Source organism: Toxorhynchites rutilus, chromosome 3 (assembly GCF_029784135.1).
Source record: "Toxorhynchites rutilus septentrionalis strain SRP chromosome 3, ASM2978413v1, whole genome shotgun sequence".
NCBI lineage: Eukaryota > Metazoa > Arthropoda > Insecta > Diptera > Culicidae > Toxorhynchites > Toxorhynchites rutilus.
In genome coordinates this window covers 117,855,076-117,876,334 of record NC_073746.1, presented here as the reverse complement: position 1 = coordinate 117,876,334, position 21,259 = coordinate 117,855,076, and the positions used below count along the sequence as shown (strand labels likewise).

The window sequence follows — 21,259 nt, the reverse complement described above, 5'->3', positions numbered from 1 at the left end:
TTCGGCTCAATAGAAACTTGTGCAAATCGACCATCTCAGTTTTCACCAATAGGGCCGAGGATTTCTATGAAAATCGAATCTTGGGTTTACCTACAAAATGGAAACAAGCTATCGATCAAGACGGTTCCATATAATTATCTAAGTCGAATGCTGAATAAAGTATTGAAATCTACTTATGAATATTGGATTTCTTTTCCTTCAATCTAATAAATTCATGTAATAGTAAAAAATACATGAATTGGCGAATTCACGATTTTTTCTTTGCGCTACAATACATCGGAAATTCGCGGAGTGAAATCTCAAATTTTTGTCTATTTTTATCAGAACATCTGTTTGGCTTTTCATTGGAGATCAGTTTCATTTTATAATGAAGAATCATAAATACTTGATCGGCGTTCTTGTAAATGTGGTATTCACTGTTGTGTATGCATAGCCTTTGCCTAACGAAAGGCGTTTTACGGTTATCTTAGTTCACTATCGGCCATTTCTTCTGGAACCGTGAAGTTCGAAATGGGTGATTTGTACAGTGGACTTTGCATCTGATACGAAGTCTCATTCTGCTGCTCCTTCTCAAACTGCTGATACATTCTCCGATCCTCGAGGTACATTTTCATCCTAATAATAACCATTACCAGCAAACCTAGAACCACAGTTAATAAAGCAATGCCGAAAGCGGTAGCCATAACATTGATCCGACTGCAATCCTGATCCAAAATCTTTAGCAGTGTCCGCTGGTCATTGAAACTGTACGTATATTTAAAGTCGCATGTGAGCTCATTGTGGGTTATACGAGCGGTACAGTTCAATGTGTCTGCAAGTCGATAGAATATTGTTACGTTGCTTGACTTGATAAGTACAAAACACACCTTCCAAAGTTTCGAAAAATTCTGCACTGTACAGCCCAAGTTTAGATTTGCATTCGGCTTCAATATTGTCACATTTCTTGCCCAATTTCCTGTGAATGGCACAACGCACGCAATCATCATAGAATGAGCACAGTTCTGACTCTGATCCTGCCATAGCTTCACAGTACGGGCCAAAATAAGATTCACTGCAGCTGCATTTGCCACATATGCAATCGCCCCGTCCGGAACAGAATTCACCCTTGTGGGGTGCCTTACAGTTGCGGTCATCGGTTGAACAATCACACTCGTCTCCTGACCAACCATTGTGGCACTTGCAGGTACCACAGTCACACTCTCCGTGATCGTTGCAGATTAAACCGGATAACCTTAAATTTAAACATGTTGAGAGTGTTTCGGGGGTAAAACCAATACTCTTACGGTGTACATTGAGAACATTCACAGTGTGGCCCATCAAAACCGTGATTGCAGTGGCATTGTCCGCAGATGCATTCTCCTCTTTCCGAACAGACTGGTCCCAGCTCATCAAATTCCGTCTCTGCTCGGCAAAGATTCAGTAAGTCGGCGCTGTTGTCGAAGTTTTGGAGATTGCATTCACATGTTTTTCCAATCCTACGAAAAAAAAATCATGCGCGAAACAAACTAATAACGATTTATGTTCATTCACTTACCACCCTGCCTGACAATTGCACATTCCACACGAATAGTCACCATTTCCCATGCAAACATCGCTCGATGGGATGGGCTCTTGTTCCAGTTCACAGTTGCAAGTCTTACGAATGTCGATCACCAATTCAACAGCTTCGTTACTGATAAGTGTCTCCTCAATTTTGACCGTTAGATTCGATACTTGTTCAGGGGGATAGTCAAGCAATCGAATTTCCACATTGAAGTCATACTCTTTCCCGATTTCAATATTATCGCATTTGTTTATCGGTTGTGGTGTAGTGTAGACGCCCCCGCAATCAGTTGTGTATGAGATTCGGATGTAACTCGGTGCGTTATCTGTAAACTCGACCCTCCTAACAAAATCCCTGTACCCAGTGTCAACCAGCTGCAGAATGTTTGATGAATCGTCCTGCAGGAGGCCCACACTTGCAAACTCCGACATTAACTCCTGTAACGATGTGTAATATTCTTGCAGTTCCTGGGTAACTCCAAAGATCACTGCCGTTTTTGACTTTCCCAAGACTCGATAAATCTCTTCCAGGGAAGGATAATCGTACAGCAGCGCCCCAGTGTACTCCCCATCCGCCGAAAGGTGACATAGTTTATCATTTCGTTCGGTAATTCCAGCTAACAGCCCGTCACCAGCCATGTGCATGTAACCATTGGTAGCCAGGATAACAATTTTCCTCGTGTTCGCTCCCCAACCGATTCGATCATCGCACACCAGCACCTGCATCAGTGCATCCAGACCTCCCTCGAGATTGTCCAGATTGGCCGACACGTTGCTGGTTTTGAGCTTCTCGATGAAGCTGTCGATATTTTTGGTTATCTGCAACCGATGGCGAAAACCGTACGTCGGTCCGCAGATCTCTCGCTCCGAGCTACAAGGATTCTCCCGCCGATGCTCCTCGGTCTGAATGAACGGCATGATGGGTTTGTCTATGAAACTTCCGAATCCCAAGCGGTAGTTCTCGGTGAGGTTCGCTAGGGCTTTCGCCAATTGATCTCCCATGTTGATGAGGGTGTCTCTGTCGTCCTTCATCGACCAGGTGAGATCCATCAGATAATACAGATCCAATGGATAATTCTTCGCGGGTTTGTAGGTGAATTTGAAACTGTGTGGTTCAACTGAAAGAAGGGAAAATCTCCAAGAGCGGCGTTAAATTGTGCAAATAAAACTTACGCTTGCCAAGTTTCATCCACACTTTTTGAGGGCTTATTTGGGTAACTTCTAATGCCTCTCGGTCAAAATCGCGCGGTGACTCATTTTTGATGTACTCAAACTGGCTGGAATTTTCATTTGTTTCGATTTTACTTTCACTGCAGTTGGATGATTTCAAGTCATCCAGGCTCATGCAGCGAGATTTGTACATGCCGTAATTCTGGAATAGTACAGGTATGGTGAGGCTATGAATGTTATCAATACAGGCTGGAACTCATTGAGAATCCAGAGAAGTACACAATGTACAGTTGGACTGTGATGATGTTTTGTGTTTTCGTTTTTGAGTTATGGGTTTCCAAAGTTAACCGATGGTAATGAACCTTTCGTTCAACCCTTCAAACCAGGCTCTCGTTGAAACTTTGGGGATAATAGAGTGCCGCCATTATCACAAGTGATCTTCTCGGCTTTGATTCTGATAAGCGCTTGTTATCGGCAAATGTAGAATAATTCTTAATATGCATTGTCTCACCTTGTTCGTCACGAGAAAATGAGGAATCAGGAAATCATACCATGGAGCGGAGGTGGGCAAAGCAGTTCCATGTGATAAACGCTAACCGTTCACCGAAGTGACCCAGTTCTTTTGAACTGTTCTTTCGCTCTTTCCGGCAGCGATATTAAATACACAACATACACAACTCTTCATGTCCCGGCATTGATATCGTTAGATTAGATAGGGCATTTTTCATTTTATGGAATTCCAAAAAAATAAAATTTCATACAATATTCCATTTGTATGGAATTTTATTTTTTTTAAATACTGTGCAATAAGAAGGTGCTTCTTCTTCAGAAGTTGCAAATTGTATCGAAAAATATGTTATGTAATTTGAATTATTTGAATCGCACATTTTTTCATATCTTCTGTTGAGCCTCAACCTAGGTTCCACCAAAAATCATCTTCTCTTTTATATATAAAAATGGATTTCTGTCTGTCTGTCTGTCCGTCTGATTCTTATGGACTCGGAAACTACTGAACCGATCAACATTAAAATTGGTATGTAGGGGTTTTTGGATTTTTGGGCCCGGGGAAGGTTTTCGTGATAGTTTGAAACTCCTCCCCCCTTTCTAAGGGGAGGCTGCCATACAATTGAACACAAATTTCTGCATTAATCGAGAACTAATCAAGCAAATGAAACCAAATTAGGCATATGGAGGTTTTAGGGTGCACTAAATGTTTCTATGGTAGTAAGACTCTCCACCCTGCTCTCTAAGGGGGGGAGGGGTGGTGGGAGTTGGTCTGCCATACAAATGAAACAAAAATTTCTACATTACTCGAGTATTATTCAAGCAAAAGGAAACAAATTAAGCATATGGGGTTTTTAGGGTGGAATAAATGATTCTATGGTGGTTAGATACCCCTCCCGCCTCTCTTAGGGGGGGGCTGCCATACAAATGAAAAACAAATTTCTGTACTACTCGAGAATTAATCAAGAAAACGAAACCAAATTATGCACATGGACGTTTTAGGGTGCAATAAATGAGTCTATGGTGATTAGACACTCCAGCCCCCTCTCTAAAGGGGGGCTGCCATACAAATGAAACAAAAATTTCTACATTACTCGAGTATTATTCAAGCAAAAGGAAACAAATTAAGCATATGGAGGTTTTAGGGTGCAATAAATGTTCATATGATGGTTAGACTCTACAATAATAATGCAATAATGCAATAAATGAGTCTATGGTGATTAGACACTCCCCCCCCTCTCTAAAGGGGGGCTGCCATACAAATGAAATACTAATTTCTGAATTACTCAAGAATCAATCAAGCAAACGAAACCAAATTTGGCATGTGGAGGTTCTAGGATGCAATAAATATTTCTATGGTGGTTAGACACTCCTCCCGCTCTCTAAGGGTGGGCTGTCATACGAATGAAACACAAATTTCTGCATAACTCGAAAGCAGATCAAGCACAATTTGGGATGTGAGGGTTTTTGGGTATGAGAAATGTTTCTAATATGGTATGACACCCCTCCCTCATCTGGAATGAAGGATGGTCTCATAAAAATATTACACATATTTCAACCAAAAATATTCCAACCAAACAAGACAATTGAAAATTTTCGGAAATTAAATTCCCATATTCCCAGCACTACAATTACATAGTGACAAGTGCTGTTAGTCCATCTGATGTTCCATTTCGCGCTAGTGAAATTGATCTTTGTTCGAAACTGAAAATGGATTTTGATGTGATGAAACGCACTCCTATATCTATACCAAAAAAAAAAAGATCGCCAGATGTGTTGATAAGAGCAGAACTCGAGGAAGGAATTGTCCGATTTAGGGCTGTCTTTATTCTATCATATTTTCTGTATAAAACATTTGTTCCATGTAACGGAGAAACATGTTTTTTAGAAGTGGTTGGAAAATCTTGAACGAGAATTGTGTCTGAAAATAATCTGATATTATAATGATGGGTTTTGTTAGAAATACTGGGAATTTTATAGTAAAAAGTAAATTCAATGGGAACGAATAGAAGATCAATCAATGAACGATTGGACCCATGAACTTGCTCATAGTAAGAAAACGAATGTTTGAAGGTATTGATAACTAATGTTGGGCGGGACGAAGTTTGCCGGGTCAGCTAGTGTTTAATGAAAGTTCATTCAGAAAAAAACCGTAACAACATTTTTTGATTGTTCACTCTGATTACTCTGATCACGATAACTCGTACACGCGATAGGCTGAAGATTGAATTCCACGAAATAAAAAACTTTTTTTTACATTTTAGGTTGCACTAGAATATTGTTTGTTTATCCAATGCATTATCTCAGTTTCCTTTGGATTATTTCTAAGGAATAGAAACTATATAAATATTACAATTTAATTGAAAAAACAATAAATTAAATAGAAAATTTACAGCTTTGCCGAAAATCCTATTTAATTGCAAAGATGAAACCAATCCTAACTTTAAATTCAAAATTGAGCATACATGAAAAGAACATACGTTACATATATTTTGCGTTCTCCAAGCGTTCTCAAGCTGCGAATAAAATTCAAAATAACATACTTTCTATACTCGTTAAATTGTTTATCTGCAAATACTATTTCGTGTAATATGCATTTAAAACTCATATTTTCCTTACATTCATCGTAGAGCAGTGTTTGGATTTCGATCAATATCGAATCATACACAATGTGTCATGCAAGTTACCTCTCATGAACATATAACCAAATATGAGTTGATCGTGCAGATACATGTATGAATGACAGTAATCACTTGTGTTTCACAGAATGATTGAACCAAGAGAGGAACGAAGACTATTGATTGCATATCCGAACTGCACTAAACATCGCACACCATTTTCGAAGCCTGCATACAAGTTTGAACCGCGAAAACCACTGCACAGACAAGTGCAGAGCGAGAAGTGATACAAGAAAAATGACGTCATCATTCGGTCACCATTTGCGGAGAGCAGCGAATGGGAAAAGAGCCAAAACGAGAGAGTTTCTTTTCTCACTGGAGCGATGTAGCTAGTTAAACTATGCAGTCTTTATGAATATATCTATATATATATATATATATATATATATATATATATATATATATATATATCGAACTCCTCCGAAACGGCTCGACCGATTTTGATGAAATTATACTCAAAATACTTGGTAGGTATGAGAATAGGTTGTAAACTATATATGATACCGGTAGGATACCGATAACCGTACATTTAATACCGAATAGGGTGGCTCTATGCAGAAAAAAAGATCTGGATTTTTTTCTTCAAAAATTTGACTTCATACTATACATATAACCTTAAATTTTGACCCCAATTCCCTATTTTTAATTGCGATTTTATTATTTTTGTGTCAAAAATATTCTAATAATTTAACCGCTGTTCGTTTTTTCAACAGAACGAATTCATTTAAGTTGTTCAATGACTGATGGCGTAACTCCCGCTTCATTGAACATCCATCTACAAATACACAAGTAACATCAATTCATCTAAAGCAGGGAGCATCTCCGACGAGCTGGAAGCCTTTTTGAATGAGCACAATGAGTTATCGAAATTCTTCAAATCACATTTGCTCGGATTACAAAATGACAATCACGCTATTGCCATCAACCCTGATAAAACATCAGCTGGAAAGCACGTGTGTAGATCCAAAGCACAAGCGCTGCTGGAATCATGATAGCACGGTGACACGAGAAATTTAATGCGAAGAAAAAACAATAATCTGGAATTCATCGTTGACACACACCGTTCATACGACCCTCGCTATGTTCTTCTTCAATGGCACTAACGTTCCCAAGGTTTGCCTTCTCAACGTAGTACTACTTGCGTCATTTTTATTAGTAAATAGTTGAGATTTCTATGACGAACAATACGCCTTGAATGTATTCTGGAGTGGCAAGCTCAAGAATACGCGTGACTACAGTGCAAGTCAGAAGGGTTTCTTTAACAAAAAATCTCTTGCATAAACATTAGACCAACGAGACCCCGTCACAGATACTTAATTCATTATGAACATCATTTCTCATTTTGATTTAATATTTATGAACATGCGACGAAACAAACAGAGGGCGCGCTCGAAGGATTTTTATGTTTATCATATGGTGATTTGATATGGTCAAGAAACGCCAATTCAAGATATCGTAAGCTGTGCCAACAATTTATGGTCGACATATACGCGAAGGTAGAGATTGAACGACTGCAATTCTTACAACACAATCAACAAAAGCAGTGCGAGGAATAATACATTCACTTGCGAGACACTATCATGAGCAAAGCCGACACAGCTTTAGTTATAGCCAGGCCAAAGCGCAATGCATTGTCATGACATTGCGCGTGTGTTCAAACACAAAATGAAGTGCGATCGTATTCGTCTCCACATATTGTTGGTTGTATTCTGTTGAATGGAAAAAGCGCAATTTTGCATTCTGTTCAAGCTCAAGTCCAATCGAGTTGAGCAAATGTGACAACCTTGCCACGCGATTCGACGTAAACAACATTGGTCTCCATGTTCCATTTCTATGAAGCAAAAATAGTAATGGTTTTTCGGGTGGAATAAACACGCAAAATTTAGCATTCAAACACATTCAAAACTAATTTAGCATCCAAACGAAATCGAATAATAATTTTCATTCAAAAATATTCCAACCAAACAAGACAATTGAAAATTTTCGGAAATTAAATTCCCATATTCCCAGCACTACAATTACATAGTGACAAGTGCTGTTAGTCCATCTGATGTTCCATTTCGCGCTAGTGAAATTGATCTTTGTTCGAAACTGAAAATGGATTTTGATGTGATGAAACGCACTCCTATATCTATACCAAAAAAAAAAAGATCGCCAGATGTGTTGATAAGAGCAGAACTCGAGGAAGGAATTGTCCGATTTAGGGCTGTCTTTATTCTATCATATTTTCTGTATAAAACATTTGTTCCATGTAACGGAGAAACATGTTTTTTAGAAGTGGTTGGAAAATCTTGAACGAGAATTGTGTCTGAAAATAATCTGATATTATAATGATGGGTTTTGTTAGAAATACTGGGAATTTTATAGTAAAAAGTAAATTCAATGGGAACGAATAGAAGATCAATCAATGAACGATTGGACCCATGAACTTGCTCATAGTAAGAAAACGAATGTTTGAAGGTATTGATAACTAATGTTGGGCGGGACGAAGTTTGCCGGGTCAGCTAGTGTTTAATGAAAGTTCATTCAGAAAAAAACCGTAACAACATTTTTTGATTGTTCACTCTGATTACTCTGATCACGATAACTCGTACACGCGATAGGCTGAAGATTGAATTCCACGAAATAAAAAACTTTTTTTTACATTTTAGGTTGCACTAGAATATTGTTTGTTTATCCAATGCATTATCTCAGTTTCCTTTGGATTATTTCTAAGGAATAGAAACTATATAAATATTACAATTTAATTGAAAAAACAATAAATTAAATAGAAAATTTACAGCTTTGCCGAAAATCCTATTTAATTGCAAAGATGAAACCAATCCTAACTTTAAATTCAAAATTGAGCATACATGAAAAGAACATACGTTACATATATTTTGCGTTCTCCAAGCGTTCTCAAGCTGCGAATAAAATTCAAAATAACATACTTTCTATACTCGTTAAATTGTTTATCTGCAAATACTATTTCGTGTAATATGCATTTAAAACTCATATTTTCCTTACATTCATCGTAGAGCAGTGTTTGGATTTCGATCAATATCGAATCATACACAATGTGTCATGCAAGTTACCTCTCATGAACATATAACCAAATATGAGTTGATCGTGCAGATACATGTATGAATGACAGTAATCACTTGTGTTTCACAGAATGATTGAACCAAGAGAGGAACGAAGACTATTGATTGCATATCCGAACTGCACTAAACATCGCACACCATTTTCGAAGCCTGCATACAAGTTTGAACCGCGAAAACCACTGCACAGACAAGTGCAGAGCGAGAAGTGATACAAGAAAAATGACGTCATCATTCGGTCACCATTTGCGGAGAGCAGCGAATGGGAAAAGAGCCAAAACGAGAGAGTTTCTTTTCTCACTGGAGCGATGTAGCTAGTTAAACTATGCAGTCTTTATGAATATATCTATATATATATATATATATATATATATATATATATATATATATATATATATATATATATATATAAGTTAACACCCACATCCCCATGTACTACACGAACAGATCAACTAACCACCGAACAACAGCGGTGACCCACTTCCAATAGAGCTAACGCATCAGTTCTCCGGGCGACACATGAACAAACAGCGCATCATCATTGACGGCGCATCGACCTGAATATTTGCACCGTCAACATCATCGATACCAACGACCCATCGAAACATCGACCTATCGTTCGATACACAATCCTAAGGCTCAGCGCTTTGGCCAGGTCGAAGTCCACCACGATCGAGCTCACCGGAACCAAACTGGAGAATCAGCATAACCGTACGCCGCGTTAGGGAACTCAGCTCAGGCTAATTAGTAAGGAATAAAGTCAGTCATAATTCGATGTTCAAGTGAGGTAGTTCGTTTATAATTTTTTTAAAAACCTTCCCAAAGGCCTAACTTCTTTAACTGGCGCAGTCGGTAGGATGCGATTACCGCTCAAGTGTTTCGAAATAGATATGAAATAGTGATCGAATTGATTAAGTGCAGAACAATATCGGATTAACAGAAAATAGAAATAATCTAGTGCAAAGTGAAGTTTAACTGAATAACGAGAAAAAGAGGCCCAAATACAAAAGACAATACGTGTGCTTCGAAAAAGACTTGAACATTACTAATGTTTGTTTCAAAGAAGAAATTTATCAGATCAATCAATGAAGGTGCTATCGGGAAGAACCACTCTGCGAATATTAGTTTTATTCTCCATGTAAGTAATTCTCCACAATTATTATCTTATACCTTCTATATAACTAAAGTTAAAACACCCAATGTGGCAGAATTGATATCTGCATAAATATTAATAATATCATTATCAAAAGAAATTAAACGTATGTGCAAGTAGACCACCTCGCGTAGCGAGTAACTAGTGTGTAACAAACAGAGAGCATATCTGTAGTTCCACTAGTGCGGAAAGTTCTTATCAGACCATCCAACGGTGAAGTGCTAATCTCACACCGCGTAGGAGACTGATCGCATAGCAGAGTGAATATCTGTGGTAGATGCGATCGGTACAATAAGATTTCCCCCGGTCGAAAGCACAGTGTCTACACAGCAGAGAGAATATCTGCGCCGTGTGTAGCCAGCCGCGTTTAGACTGTAAGAAACAATCGCCATATAAAATATCGCGTTTAGATTTAAGAAAATTCTAAAGAAAAACTAATCAAATTTCTTCACCCCCGAGATATAGGATTTGATGGACCGTTTCCATCCCTATAATTTAAGAAATCGAGAAATGAACACGGAAATGAACAATTCTCCTAACCCAATACCTCCTCCTCCACCTCAACCGAATCCTTTACTACCCCCTAGACAGAACATGAATCGAATTGAAGAAACAAACAGAATATTCGAACAGGCTGAAAAGATTACGAAATCTCTCCAAACACCCCAAGCGGTGAGAGAACTGCAACCATTCGACGGCAATCCCGTTAAGTTGCATAGTTTCATTAGGTCCGTCGAACATTTTATGCCATTCATGGAACCTATTAAAAATACACCTTTCGAGCAAATTTGGCTTCAAGCTATAAGAAGCAAAATAATTAATGAAGCGGACCAAGTCCTAGAAACTTATGGAACTTCTCTCAACTGGGATGAGATTAAAGCAAATCTCATCGCTTATTATAATGATAAACGTGACTCAGTCACACTTACCCGCGAGCTGTTTCAACTTCAGCAAAACGGATCAGTTGAACAATTTTTTGGACAAGTACAAAATCTTCTATCCTTACTAATTAATAATACTAATATTTCTCCAAGAGAAGAGAATATTAAAAATGATAGAAACTCGACGCATAAGGAAAATGCTCTACAGGTTTTCCTAGCAGGGCTGAAAGAGCCGATTGGAGGGAACGTGCGTGCACGTCAACCCAGAAATATAAAACAAGCATTTGATGCTGCGGTAGAAGAACGTAACTATCAAAGTCGTACGGGCTTAAGTAAACCGACTTTAACACCACGTTTACCCAAACCAATACATTTTTATCCTCAATTACAAACTCGTCAACCGATGTTTAATCATCGACCATTTATTCCCCGTCAACCATATCAATCATATCAGCATGAAAGTATTCCAACCAGACCAAACTTTACGCCTCGTTTTCCAGCTCCACCTCAGGGCAATAATACCAACAATGGACAACTTCGGAAAGCATTACCGAGTCCAATGAATGCTGATAAATCCATTCGCTCTAAATATGTAAATTACGTTAATAGACCACCGCATAATTATAATGCAGGAAGCCAATTCTTTCCTGCTGTCCCACCGAGACCAGCACGGATAACGGAATTAAGAAATATTGAACAAACTCAACAAAACGCTCAAGAGTATCAATACGAGTATCAATGTTATCCCTTGGCAAGTTATCACCACGATTACTACCCAACGCCAATGGATAATTATTCATACGAAGAAGACCATTCAGAAATACATTTAGAAAATGAGCAAGAAACTTCCAATGAGACCTACGAACAAGAAACTTCTAGCGAAGCAGTCGATAACCTAAATTTTCAACTGGAAAGCACATCCCATTTCCCCAGGTAAACTCAAAAAATTTCATCCCTTACATGGAAATTCCCACACGTCAAGGGTTTGGATTGAAATTATTGATAGATACGGGAGCTAACAAAAATTATTTATGCCCCCGATTTGTGAAAAAATCCTTTGCGCTGCCTACACCAACTGTTGTCTCCAACATCTCAGGCACTCACAAAATTGAACGATATGTCGACTTCAATCCATTTCCCGACTTAACTGATAAATCGTTCAAATTTCATATTTTTGATTTTCATAATTTTTTCCACGGCCTTATTGGGTATGAAACGCTTCAGGAACTTAAAGCGAAGATTGAAACAGATGACAATTCCATAACCATATTAGGAACAAAACTTCAGATGCTCAGAAATTCTACTTCCCGAACATGAAAAGGAAAGTTAGAACACACGTCACATTGTGCAATACGTGTAAAACTGCTAAATATGAGCGACATCCTTATAAATTGAACCTAGCCCAAACTCCAATACCTAAAAAGCCGCTAGACATAGTTCATGTTGATATATTCATATGTCAACCAAACACGTTCATATCCGTGGTAGACAAATTATCGAAGTTCGGAATGCTTTTTCCAATTAAATCGAGATCGATTCCTGACGTCCGTTCAGGACTGACAAAATTCTTCTCAACATATGGGATACCCAGACTTTTGGTCAGTGACAATGAACCAGCACTAAAGTCTGTTGAAGTAAGAGGCATGTTAGAAGAACTAGGAATTGAAACATATTTCACACCATCTAATAAAAGCGAAGTGAATGGAATCGTTGAACGATTTCACTCAACAATTGCAGAAATGTTTCGCTGTTGTAGATCGAAACATGAGGGATTAAGTAAGAAAGAGTTGTTTAGAGTCACTGTAGCACTTTATAACGACACTATTCACTCTTCAACCAAGATGCGACCCAAAGAAGTATTCTTTGGAATAAAAGAGGGAGAGGTGAGACCGAGTAACATTGAAGAAATTGTTAGGAAAAGGAATGAAATATACAATGAAGCAACATTAGCTCTCATTAAAAAACAAAAACAAGATTTACAGCACCACAACAAAAACAAGGAAGCTGACCCATCACTGGAAGTGGACGAAACTGTATACGTCGCGCGCCAAGGGGTCAAAAGTAAAACAAAGGATAAGTATAAACGATATCAAATCGCAAGAGATAACACAAAAACCTTCCAAGATCAGAATGGAAGAACGATACATAAAACAAAAATAAGACGTCAAAGAAAATGACGTCTCGAAACCCAAAGTAGTACTCACATATTTCTCTATTCCAGATTAGCCCTTGATGTTACAGCAGAAGTGACGATAACAGACCTCTCACGACATGATGGAATAATAGCATTTAGCGAGAGAGAAGCGAAGATTATCACATCTCAACATTTCCATCTCCACATCGTGGATTTGGAAAAGTTCGAAAGTAGTTTCACCAACCTCCAGTATACGTTACACCAGTTCGAACGACAAAATTTCATGAAACCATACCTTAAAACATTGGACATTAGGATGAAACAAATTTCCGACAATTACAAACAGTTGAAACCCATACACCGACAGAAACGAGGACTCTTAAACCCATTAGGAACGTTTATCAAATCATTGACCGGCAATTTAGACGACGACGATTTACAATTAATCCGACAAACGATAGAAAATTCAAAAACCAAAACCAACACACTTATTGACAACAACAACCGACAAATCAGAATCAATCAGGAATTCGAAGCTAAAATTAACAATTTAATTAGCCACGTAAATGAAAACCAAATTGAGGTTTTAAGAAGAATATCGAGAATTGCCAATAACGTAAACACAGAATATGAAAATCATTTAAAAGGAATAGTTCACGATCTATTTTTCAATCTAGATCTACTAAACAACCAACTAAGAGACATTTTTGAAATTGTACAACTATCGAAAATAGGGATTTTATCTAGGGCAATATTAAACAATAATGAAACAGAGTTTGTACTAGAAAAGTTAGAAGAACAAAATATTCACATTAACAATATTGACCAAATTTATGAATTTCTTAGTATAGAAACACATCATGAAAGTACAAAAATAATATTTGTGATCAAGATCCCAATATTTATGTCAGAAAAGTTCCAATATATTAGATTTGAAACATTACCAAGAAAAAACAGAATTATATCGACACCCTACAACTCAGCTGTTCTGAGTAAAACACTGACACTAGGAATAAATAACGAATGTACAATTGTTGAAAATTATAGAATTTGCCAAAGACAGGAGCTCACGAATTTAACAGGCGACGGTTGTATCGACAACGCATTAAGAGGAATCAACGCATCTTGCCCCTACGAGGAACATCGCATCGGAATGGACATTAAGCCTATCGACGACCACACGCTGATCGTGAGAAACGCTGATAAATCCGTTCTTCTGGATTCAAATTGCAACATCAAATCGAGACAGATAACGGGAACTCTACTGATCAAATATCCAAACTGCTCTGTTTCAATCAATGGAAGCAAATACGACGACAAGAGGACAATTAATCATCACGAGATCAGAACTATTTCAACAATTGGAGTGAACTTTCAGCCAACAGTAATCTTCAACCAACCTGATCTGCAACAAGTAAACCTGCTTAGAATTGAAAACCGAGACCACATCCATAAACTGCAAAGAGACCACATAACACTGCAACATACTACGATTGGATTCCTGATTCCACTCGCAGCCATGATCATAGGATTGGCAATCATGAGCCTGAAGAAACATATTGGAGTATACACCACACCACGAAACGTATCAACAGAGGTAAAACCCTATGCTAACACAAAAAGCATGACATCTTCCCTCTCCTCAGATCAAACCCAACAAGACAAATCACTAGAAAACCCAGCACAAACAACTTCAACGATACTCGCAGAAGTTCATCTATGCAACAATCAACAACAGCGGTTTCAATTCTAGCAGCCTCATCGAATTGTACCTCCGAAGAAAACAACTTAAGATTCGAGACGAATCTTCATTAGGGAGAGAGTAGTTAACACCCACATCCCCATGTACTACACGAACAGATCAACTAACCACCGAACAACAGCGGTGACCCACTTCCAATAGAGCTAACGCATCAGTTCTCCGGGCGACACATGAACAAACAGCGCATCATCATTGACGGCGCATCGACCTGAATATTTGCACCGTCAACATCATCGATACCAACGACCCATCGAAACATCGACCTATCGTTCGATACACAATCCTAAGGCTCAGCGCTTTGGCCAGGTCGAAGTCCACCACGATCGAGCTCACCGGAACCAAACTGGAGAATCAGCATAACCGTACGCCGCGTTAGGGAACTCAGCTCAGGCTAATTAGTAAGGAATAAAGTCAGTCATAATTCGATGTTCAAGTGAGGTAGTTCGTTTATAATTTTTTTAAAAACCTTCCCAAAGGCCTAACTTCTTTAACTTATATATATATATATATATATATATATATATATATATATATATATATATATATATATATATATATATATATATATATATATATATATATCGAACTCCTCCGAAACGGCTCGACCGATTTTGATGAAATTATACTCAAAATACTTGGTAGGTATGAGAATAGGTTGTAAACTATATATGATACCGGTAGGATACCGATAACCGTACATTTAATACCGAATAGGGTGGCTCTATGCAGAAAAAAAGATCTGGATTTTTTTCTTCAAAAATTTGACTTCATACTATACATATAACCTTAAATTTTGACCCCAATTCCCTATTTTTAATTGCGATTTTATTATTTTTGTGTCAAAAATATTCTAATAATTTAACCGCTGTTCGTTTTTTCAACAGAACGAATTCATTTAAGTTGTTCAATGACTGATGGCGTAACTCCCGCTTCATTGAACATCCATCTACAAATACACAAGTAACATCAATTCATCTAAAGCAGGGAGCATCTCCGACGAGCTGGAAGCCTTTTTGAATGAGCACAATGAGTTATCGAAATTCTTCAAATCACATTTGCTCGGATTACAAAATGACAATCACGCTATTGCCATCAACCCTGATAAAACATCAGCTGGAAAGCACGTGTGTAGATCCAAAGCACAAGCGCTGCTGGAATCATGATAGCACGGTGACACGAGAAATTTAATGCGAAGAAAAAACAATAATCTGGAATTCATCGTTGACACACACCGTTCATACGACCCTCGCTATGTTCTTCTTCAATGGCACTAACGTTCCCAAGGTTTGCCTTCTCAACGTAGTACTACTTGCGTCATTTTTATTAGTAAATAGTTGAGATTTCTATGACGAACAATACGCCTTGAATGTATTCTGGAGTGGCAAGCTCAAGAATACGCGTGACTACAGTGCAAGTCAGAAGGGTTTCTTTAACAAAAAATCTCTTGCATAAACATTAGACCAACGAGACCCCGTCACAGATACTTAATTCATTATGAACATCATTTCTCATTTTGATTTAATATTTATGAACATGCGACGAAACAAACAGAGGGCGCGCTCGAAGGATTTTTATGTTTATCATATGGTGATTTGATATGGTCAAGAAACGCCAATTCAAGATATCGTAAGCTGTGCCAACAATTTATGGTCGACATATACGCGAAGGTAGAGATTGAACGACTGCAATTCTTACAACACAATCAACAAAAGCAGTGCGAGGAATAATACATTCACTTGCGAGACACTATCATGAGCAAAGCCGACACAGCTTTAGTTATAGCCAGGCCAAAGCGCAATGCATTGTCATGACATTGCGCGTGTGTTCAAACACAAAATGAAGTGCGATCGTATTCGTCTCCACATATTGTTGGTTGTATTCTGTTGAATGGAAAAAGCGCAATTTTGCATTCTGTTCAAGCTCAAGTCCAATCGAGTTGAGCAAATGTGACAACCTTGCCACGCGATTCGACGTAAACAACATTGGTCTCCATGTTCCATTTCTATGAAGCAAAAATAGTAATGGTTTTTCGGGTGGAATAAACACGCAAAATTTAGCATTCAAACACATTCAAAACTAATTTAGCATCCAAACGAAATCGAATAATAATTTTCATTCAAATTTCAACAATTTAGAATTATTTCCGGAATTATGCCGATCAGATAGAGAGTAAATTGAACCACAAATACGGATGACTTATTTTGACCATTGTTTCGCGACAAGGCGAACGAATTTAAGAGTGTAAAAGTCGATTTCGATTGAATTGTAAAATCCGATCACTCATATGCATATATGAATATTGAGTTCTACAAATCGGTGAAGAGTAATAAAAACATCCATGAAAAAAAGGAAGCAATATGGCTGTGTTTCAAACTTAGATTACCGGTATGAATACTCCTCGATTGAATGACAACGATAAAACGCTGTTTTCCAATTTATGAACGAGACCAAGCTGTTATAAACTAAGCCATGTTGAAAATCACATGCACGTATTTTCTAACAAGGAGACAGCAATAAACATTGATTTTCTATATTTCATTTTTTCTACTTTACGACAAACTTTTATTACTTTTTATAGTTGACGTTTAACTTTTAAGAGATCAAAGATGTCAGTTACGTTAATGAAATACACCAAGAAACATCATATAACCTTTCGCTCAAATCATTTAATTCGTACTTTTTATCGGTCACATTCGATTTATTTTAAAGATCGTTAAAATATTCAAACACACTTACAATACATTAGTGTATTTTATTCAACACCCAAAATATTCACTAGAAATAGTTTATTGGCAGAACAACGTTCAATGGAAAATATAATCTGACTATCCTTCGCTTAGCCTCTATCGAGCTAAATAATCATATATTAGGCTGTCAGAAAAGACCTGCGGTATTTCCGCGAGGTGTCGTTGTAAGCGCGTAGTTCTAGTTGTATTCATTGTATCGAGTCATACTATAGCTTGTTGGAAAGGTATTTTTGCGCGCTATAATATAGTCCTTGACAGTGTTTTGTTTGGTTAAGTCGTTCGTGAGTTATAGTGTCGCAAATATGGAGCAAAATAAAGAGAAAATCCGACATATTTTACAGTACTACTATGACAAAGGCAAAAATGCATCTCAAGCTGCCAATAAAATTTGTGCAGTTTATGGACCCGATACAGTTTCCATTTCCACCGCACAACGAAGGTTTCAACGTTTTCGTTCTGGTGTAGAGGTCGTCGAAGATGCGCCACGCTCCGGAAGGCCTGTCGTCGAAAATTGCGACAAAATCGCTGAATTAGCCGAGAAAGACCGGCATAGTAGCAGCCGTAGCATTGGCCAAGAGCTGGGGATAAGTCATCAAACCGTTATTAACCATTTGAAGAAGCTTGGATTCACAAAGAAGCTCGATGTATGGGTGCCACACACGTTGACGCAAAAAAACATCTTTGACCATATCGACGCATGTGAATCGCAACAAGATCGACCCGTTTCTGAAGCGGATGGTGACTGGCGATGAAAAGTGGGTCACTTACGACAACGTGAAGCGCAAACGGTCGTGGTCGAAGCCCGCTGAAGCGGCTCAGACGGTGGCCAAGCCCTCATTAACGGCCAGGAAGGTTCTGCTGTGTGTTTGGTGGGATTGTCAAGGAATAATCTATTATGAGCTGCTTCCCTATGGCCAAACGCTCAATTCGGACCTGTGCTGCCAACAACTGGACCGCTTGAAGGTAGCACTCATGAAGAAGAGGCCATCTTTGATAAACAGAGGTCGCATTGTCTTCCATCAGGACAACGCCAGGCCACACACTTCTTTGGTGACGCGCCAGAAGCTCCGGGAGCTCGGATGGGAGGTTCTTTTGCATCCGCCGTATAGTCCGGACCTTGCACCAAGTGACTACCACCTGTTTTTGTCCATGGCGAACGAGCTAGGTAGTCAGAAGTTAGCCACAAAAGAGGCCTGTGAAAATTGGCTATCCGAGTTTTTTGCCAATAAGGAAGCGAGCTTCTATAACAGGGGTATTATGAAGTTGGCATCTCGTTGGGAACAAGTCATCGAACAAAACGGCGCATATTTGACTTAAAACAGATGATTGTAACTAATTTTATGAACAAATGAAAATTCAAAAAAAATACCGCAGGACTTTTTTGACAGCCTAATAGTTTGCACTCTCTGAGACTTAAGAATCAGGATCTGCTACATTAGTTGAATATGAATCATTCGCTTTGCGTAGTCCGTATGATCCTGCTGTTTCATGATGCATGGAGAGGTTCGCTATGTATATGTTAGAGGCAAAGAAAAATAAACTTTCTGCACCGAAAGCGTACATGATGGTTTTGCTTGCGTGCTATTGTTTCATGAAGTACGAACCGTTGCAGAGTTGTCTCGTTCTCTTTTGTGTCATGATTTGTAGCACGTAATAACAAAAGAATGCCGCTGGGGGAAATGATTTCTGTCAGATCATATTTGAACGAATGAAAGCGATTTTTTCAGTGAAAGGATCACTTAACCTCATCGCCCGATGGTGCCAATATCGCAAGAGAGATGACTTATCGTGTAGTACATTCTCGTAAACGGCCCGTTGCAGACCTCGAGAAAACGTATTTTTCTGATGGATTAAAGAAGTTGAAGTATCGCTGTGTACCGGGCTAAAAGGAGACTATGTTGAGAAATAAATCGCCACTTTTCCCAAAAATTTGTTTTTTATGTAGATTAAGTACTTATCGGACTGCCTCGTATATAGGAATCAAAGACGTAGTCCTACGTCAAAATTTAAACCATAAATATCTTGAAAATATGAAGAGATTCGGCGTTACGGAACCGTTTGGTACATCACGCCACTCGGGTCCGCCAACCTACGGTCGACAACGTGGAGCGTGCAGCGTCAGCAGTATGCAGTCATAAGAGGGCCGCGAGCGCATGGCTCGCCCTCTTTTTCGCTGTGCAGTTCTTGTGGAGCACCGGTGGTGCCGTGTGATTAGTGATAAGTGAATAAATTGTTGAAAGTAGTTAGTTTTTAAAAGTGTTTGCATATCACGATTCCCATAAGTCGGCAAGAAAACAAAATGTAATACAGTAAAACCTGTTTTTGTGCGATTTTTTTTGTGTGATTTTTTTTCGCGATTTTTTGTGCGATTTCTGTTCTTGTGCGGTTTTTTTTGTGCGATTTGTTTTGTGCGGTATATGAAAAGAAGCATATTTTACGAAGTTATCGTCCATTTAGTTTTTTTCGATGGTTTATATGTATTTCAGTAGGAAAAAAAACATATTTGCGTCCAAAATCTCTACTTCTGAAATCATTCCCATCCTTCCATCAAACGCTCTGTTTTTCTAAATTTTTGCATGACATGATTTCTAACAGCAACACGTTTCGACATACAACTAAAGGCACAAGTCACCAACACAAGGCACAACAAGCAACTAAAGCCACGGGAAACCAAAACGGCAAACTGTCCCATCGCAAAGCAGGGAAACAAAAGGAAATTGAACGGTGAATGGCGTGGATTTGATTTATTCTCTTGGAGGAAACTTTTTTTATGCGGTCCCTATCTACCGCACAAAAAAAAAAGTTTTTTGCAAAATGTGTACCGAACGCTATTTTTTTAAGCTACTGGTTAAGTTTTGCACGATTTTTTTTGTGCGGTCCCTTTACCCCGCACAAAAAAAGGTTTGCCTGTAAGTTATAGATTTTTTCCCTCCTATATAGATGTCAGTTCATTTCCGCGACCTTATAAAGGGTTAAAGGGGTAAACTAGTTACTCCAGTTCACAGAAGTAATAAATAGAAGCACTCAACTATCCATCCAACCATCCTGGGAAAAACCTTGCAGGTATAGGTGTACCTCCTTATAATGCTTCTTTCACTCCTTGTAATATCCTAGCTGGATTCAAAATGACAGGTTGCTATCCACTCTCAAGAAACGTTTTTATCGGACAAGAATTTTGAATGCTGAAATGATTTCACCTTCAAAAATATTAAAAATCAAGGAAAAAAATGTCCGAATGTGTTCAGTATGACGAATGTGTCAAAAAATTGGTTGAATTTATCGTTCAAATAATTATTATTTTAATGCATTATCTGTCTTTCGGAATTTTTTTTGTCTTTATTATAGAGATTTTCAGCCTTAGGCTGTCCTTCCCTTTCAAGATTTATATTTAACGAATATCGGTGAGATATCTATGAATTTTATGGCGATTGCTTGACATTATCAGTTTAAGTCTACTTGTATGTCGTATACTTGTATACTTGTATATTGTAACGTAATCGAAAAAATGGATAGTGTTTATAATCGGATTCAAAAATCCAACATTTATATGAAATTATTAATTCAATTCAAAAAAATTATACTATAAAATTCTTTCCCAGCTAGTACCC

At 38.2% G+C, this 21,259-nt stretch overlaps 1 protein-coding gene across 1 annotated transcript in view; it reads right to left on the bottom strand.

The window, feature by feature from the left end:
* Positions 1–268: 268 nt before the first annotated feature.
* LOC129775812 (integrin beta-nu) overlaps positions 269–21,259 on the bottom strand; it is a 29,536-nt gene continuing 8,545 nt past the window's right edge. Inside the window, exons 3-7 of the mRNA XM_055780924.1 lie at positions 2,716–2,914; positions 1,535–2,660; positions 1,284–1,475; positions 867–1,231; positions 269–811 (exon numbers count right to left, since the gene is read on the bottom strand). Of these exons, the coding sequence (XP_055636899.1) occupies positions 462–811; positions 867–1,231; positions 1,284–1,475; positions 1,535–2,660; positions 2,716–2,914 (2,232 nt within the window). The 3' untranslated portion in view covers positions 269–461. The remainder of the gene's footprint in view (positions 812–866; positions 1,232–1,283; positions 1,476–1,534; positions 2,661–2,715; positions 2,915–21,259) is intronic.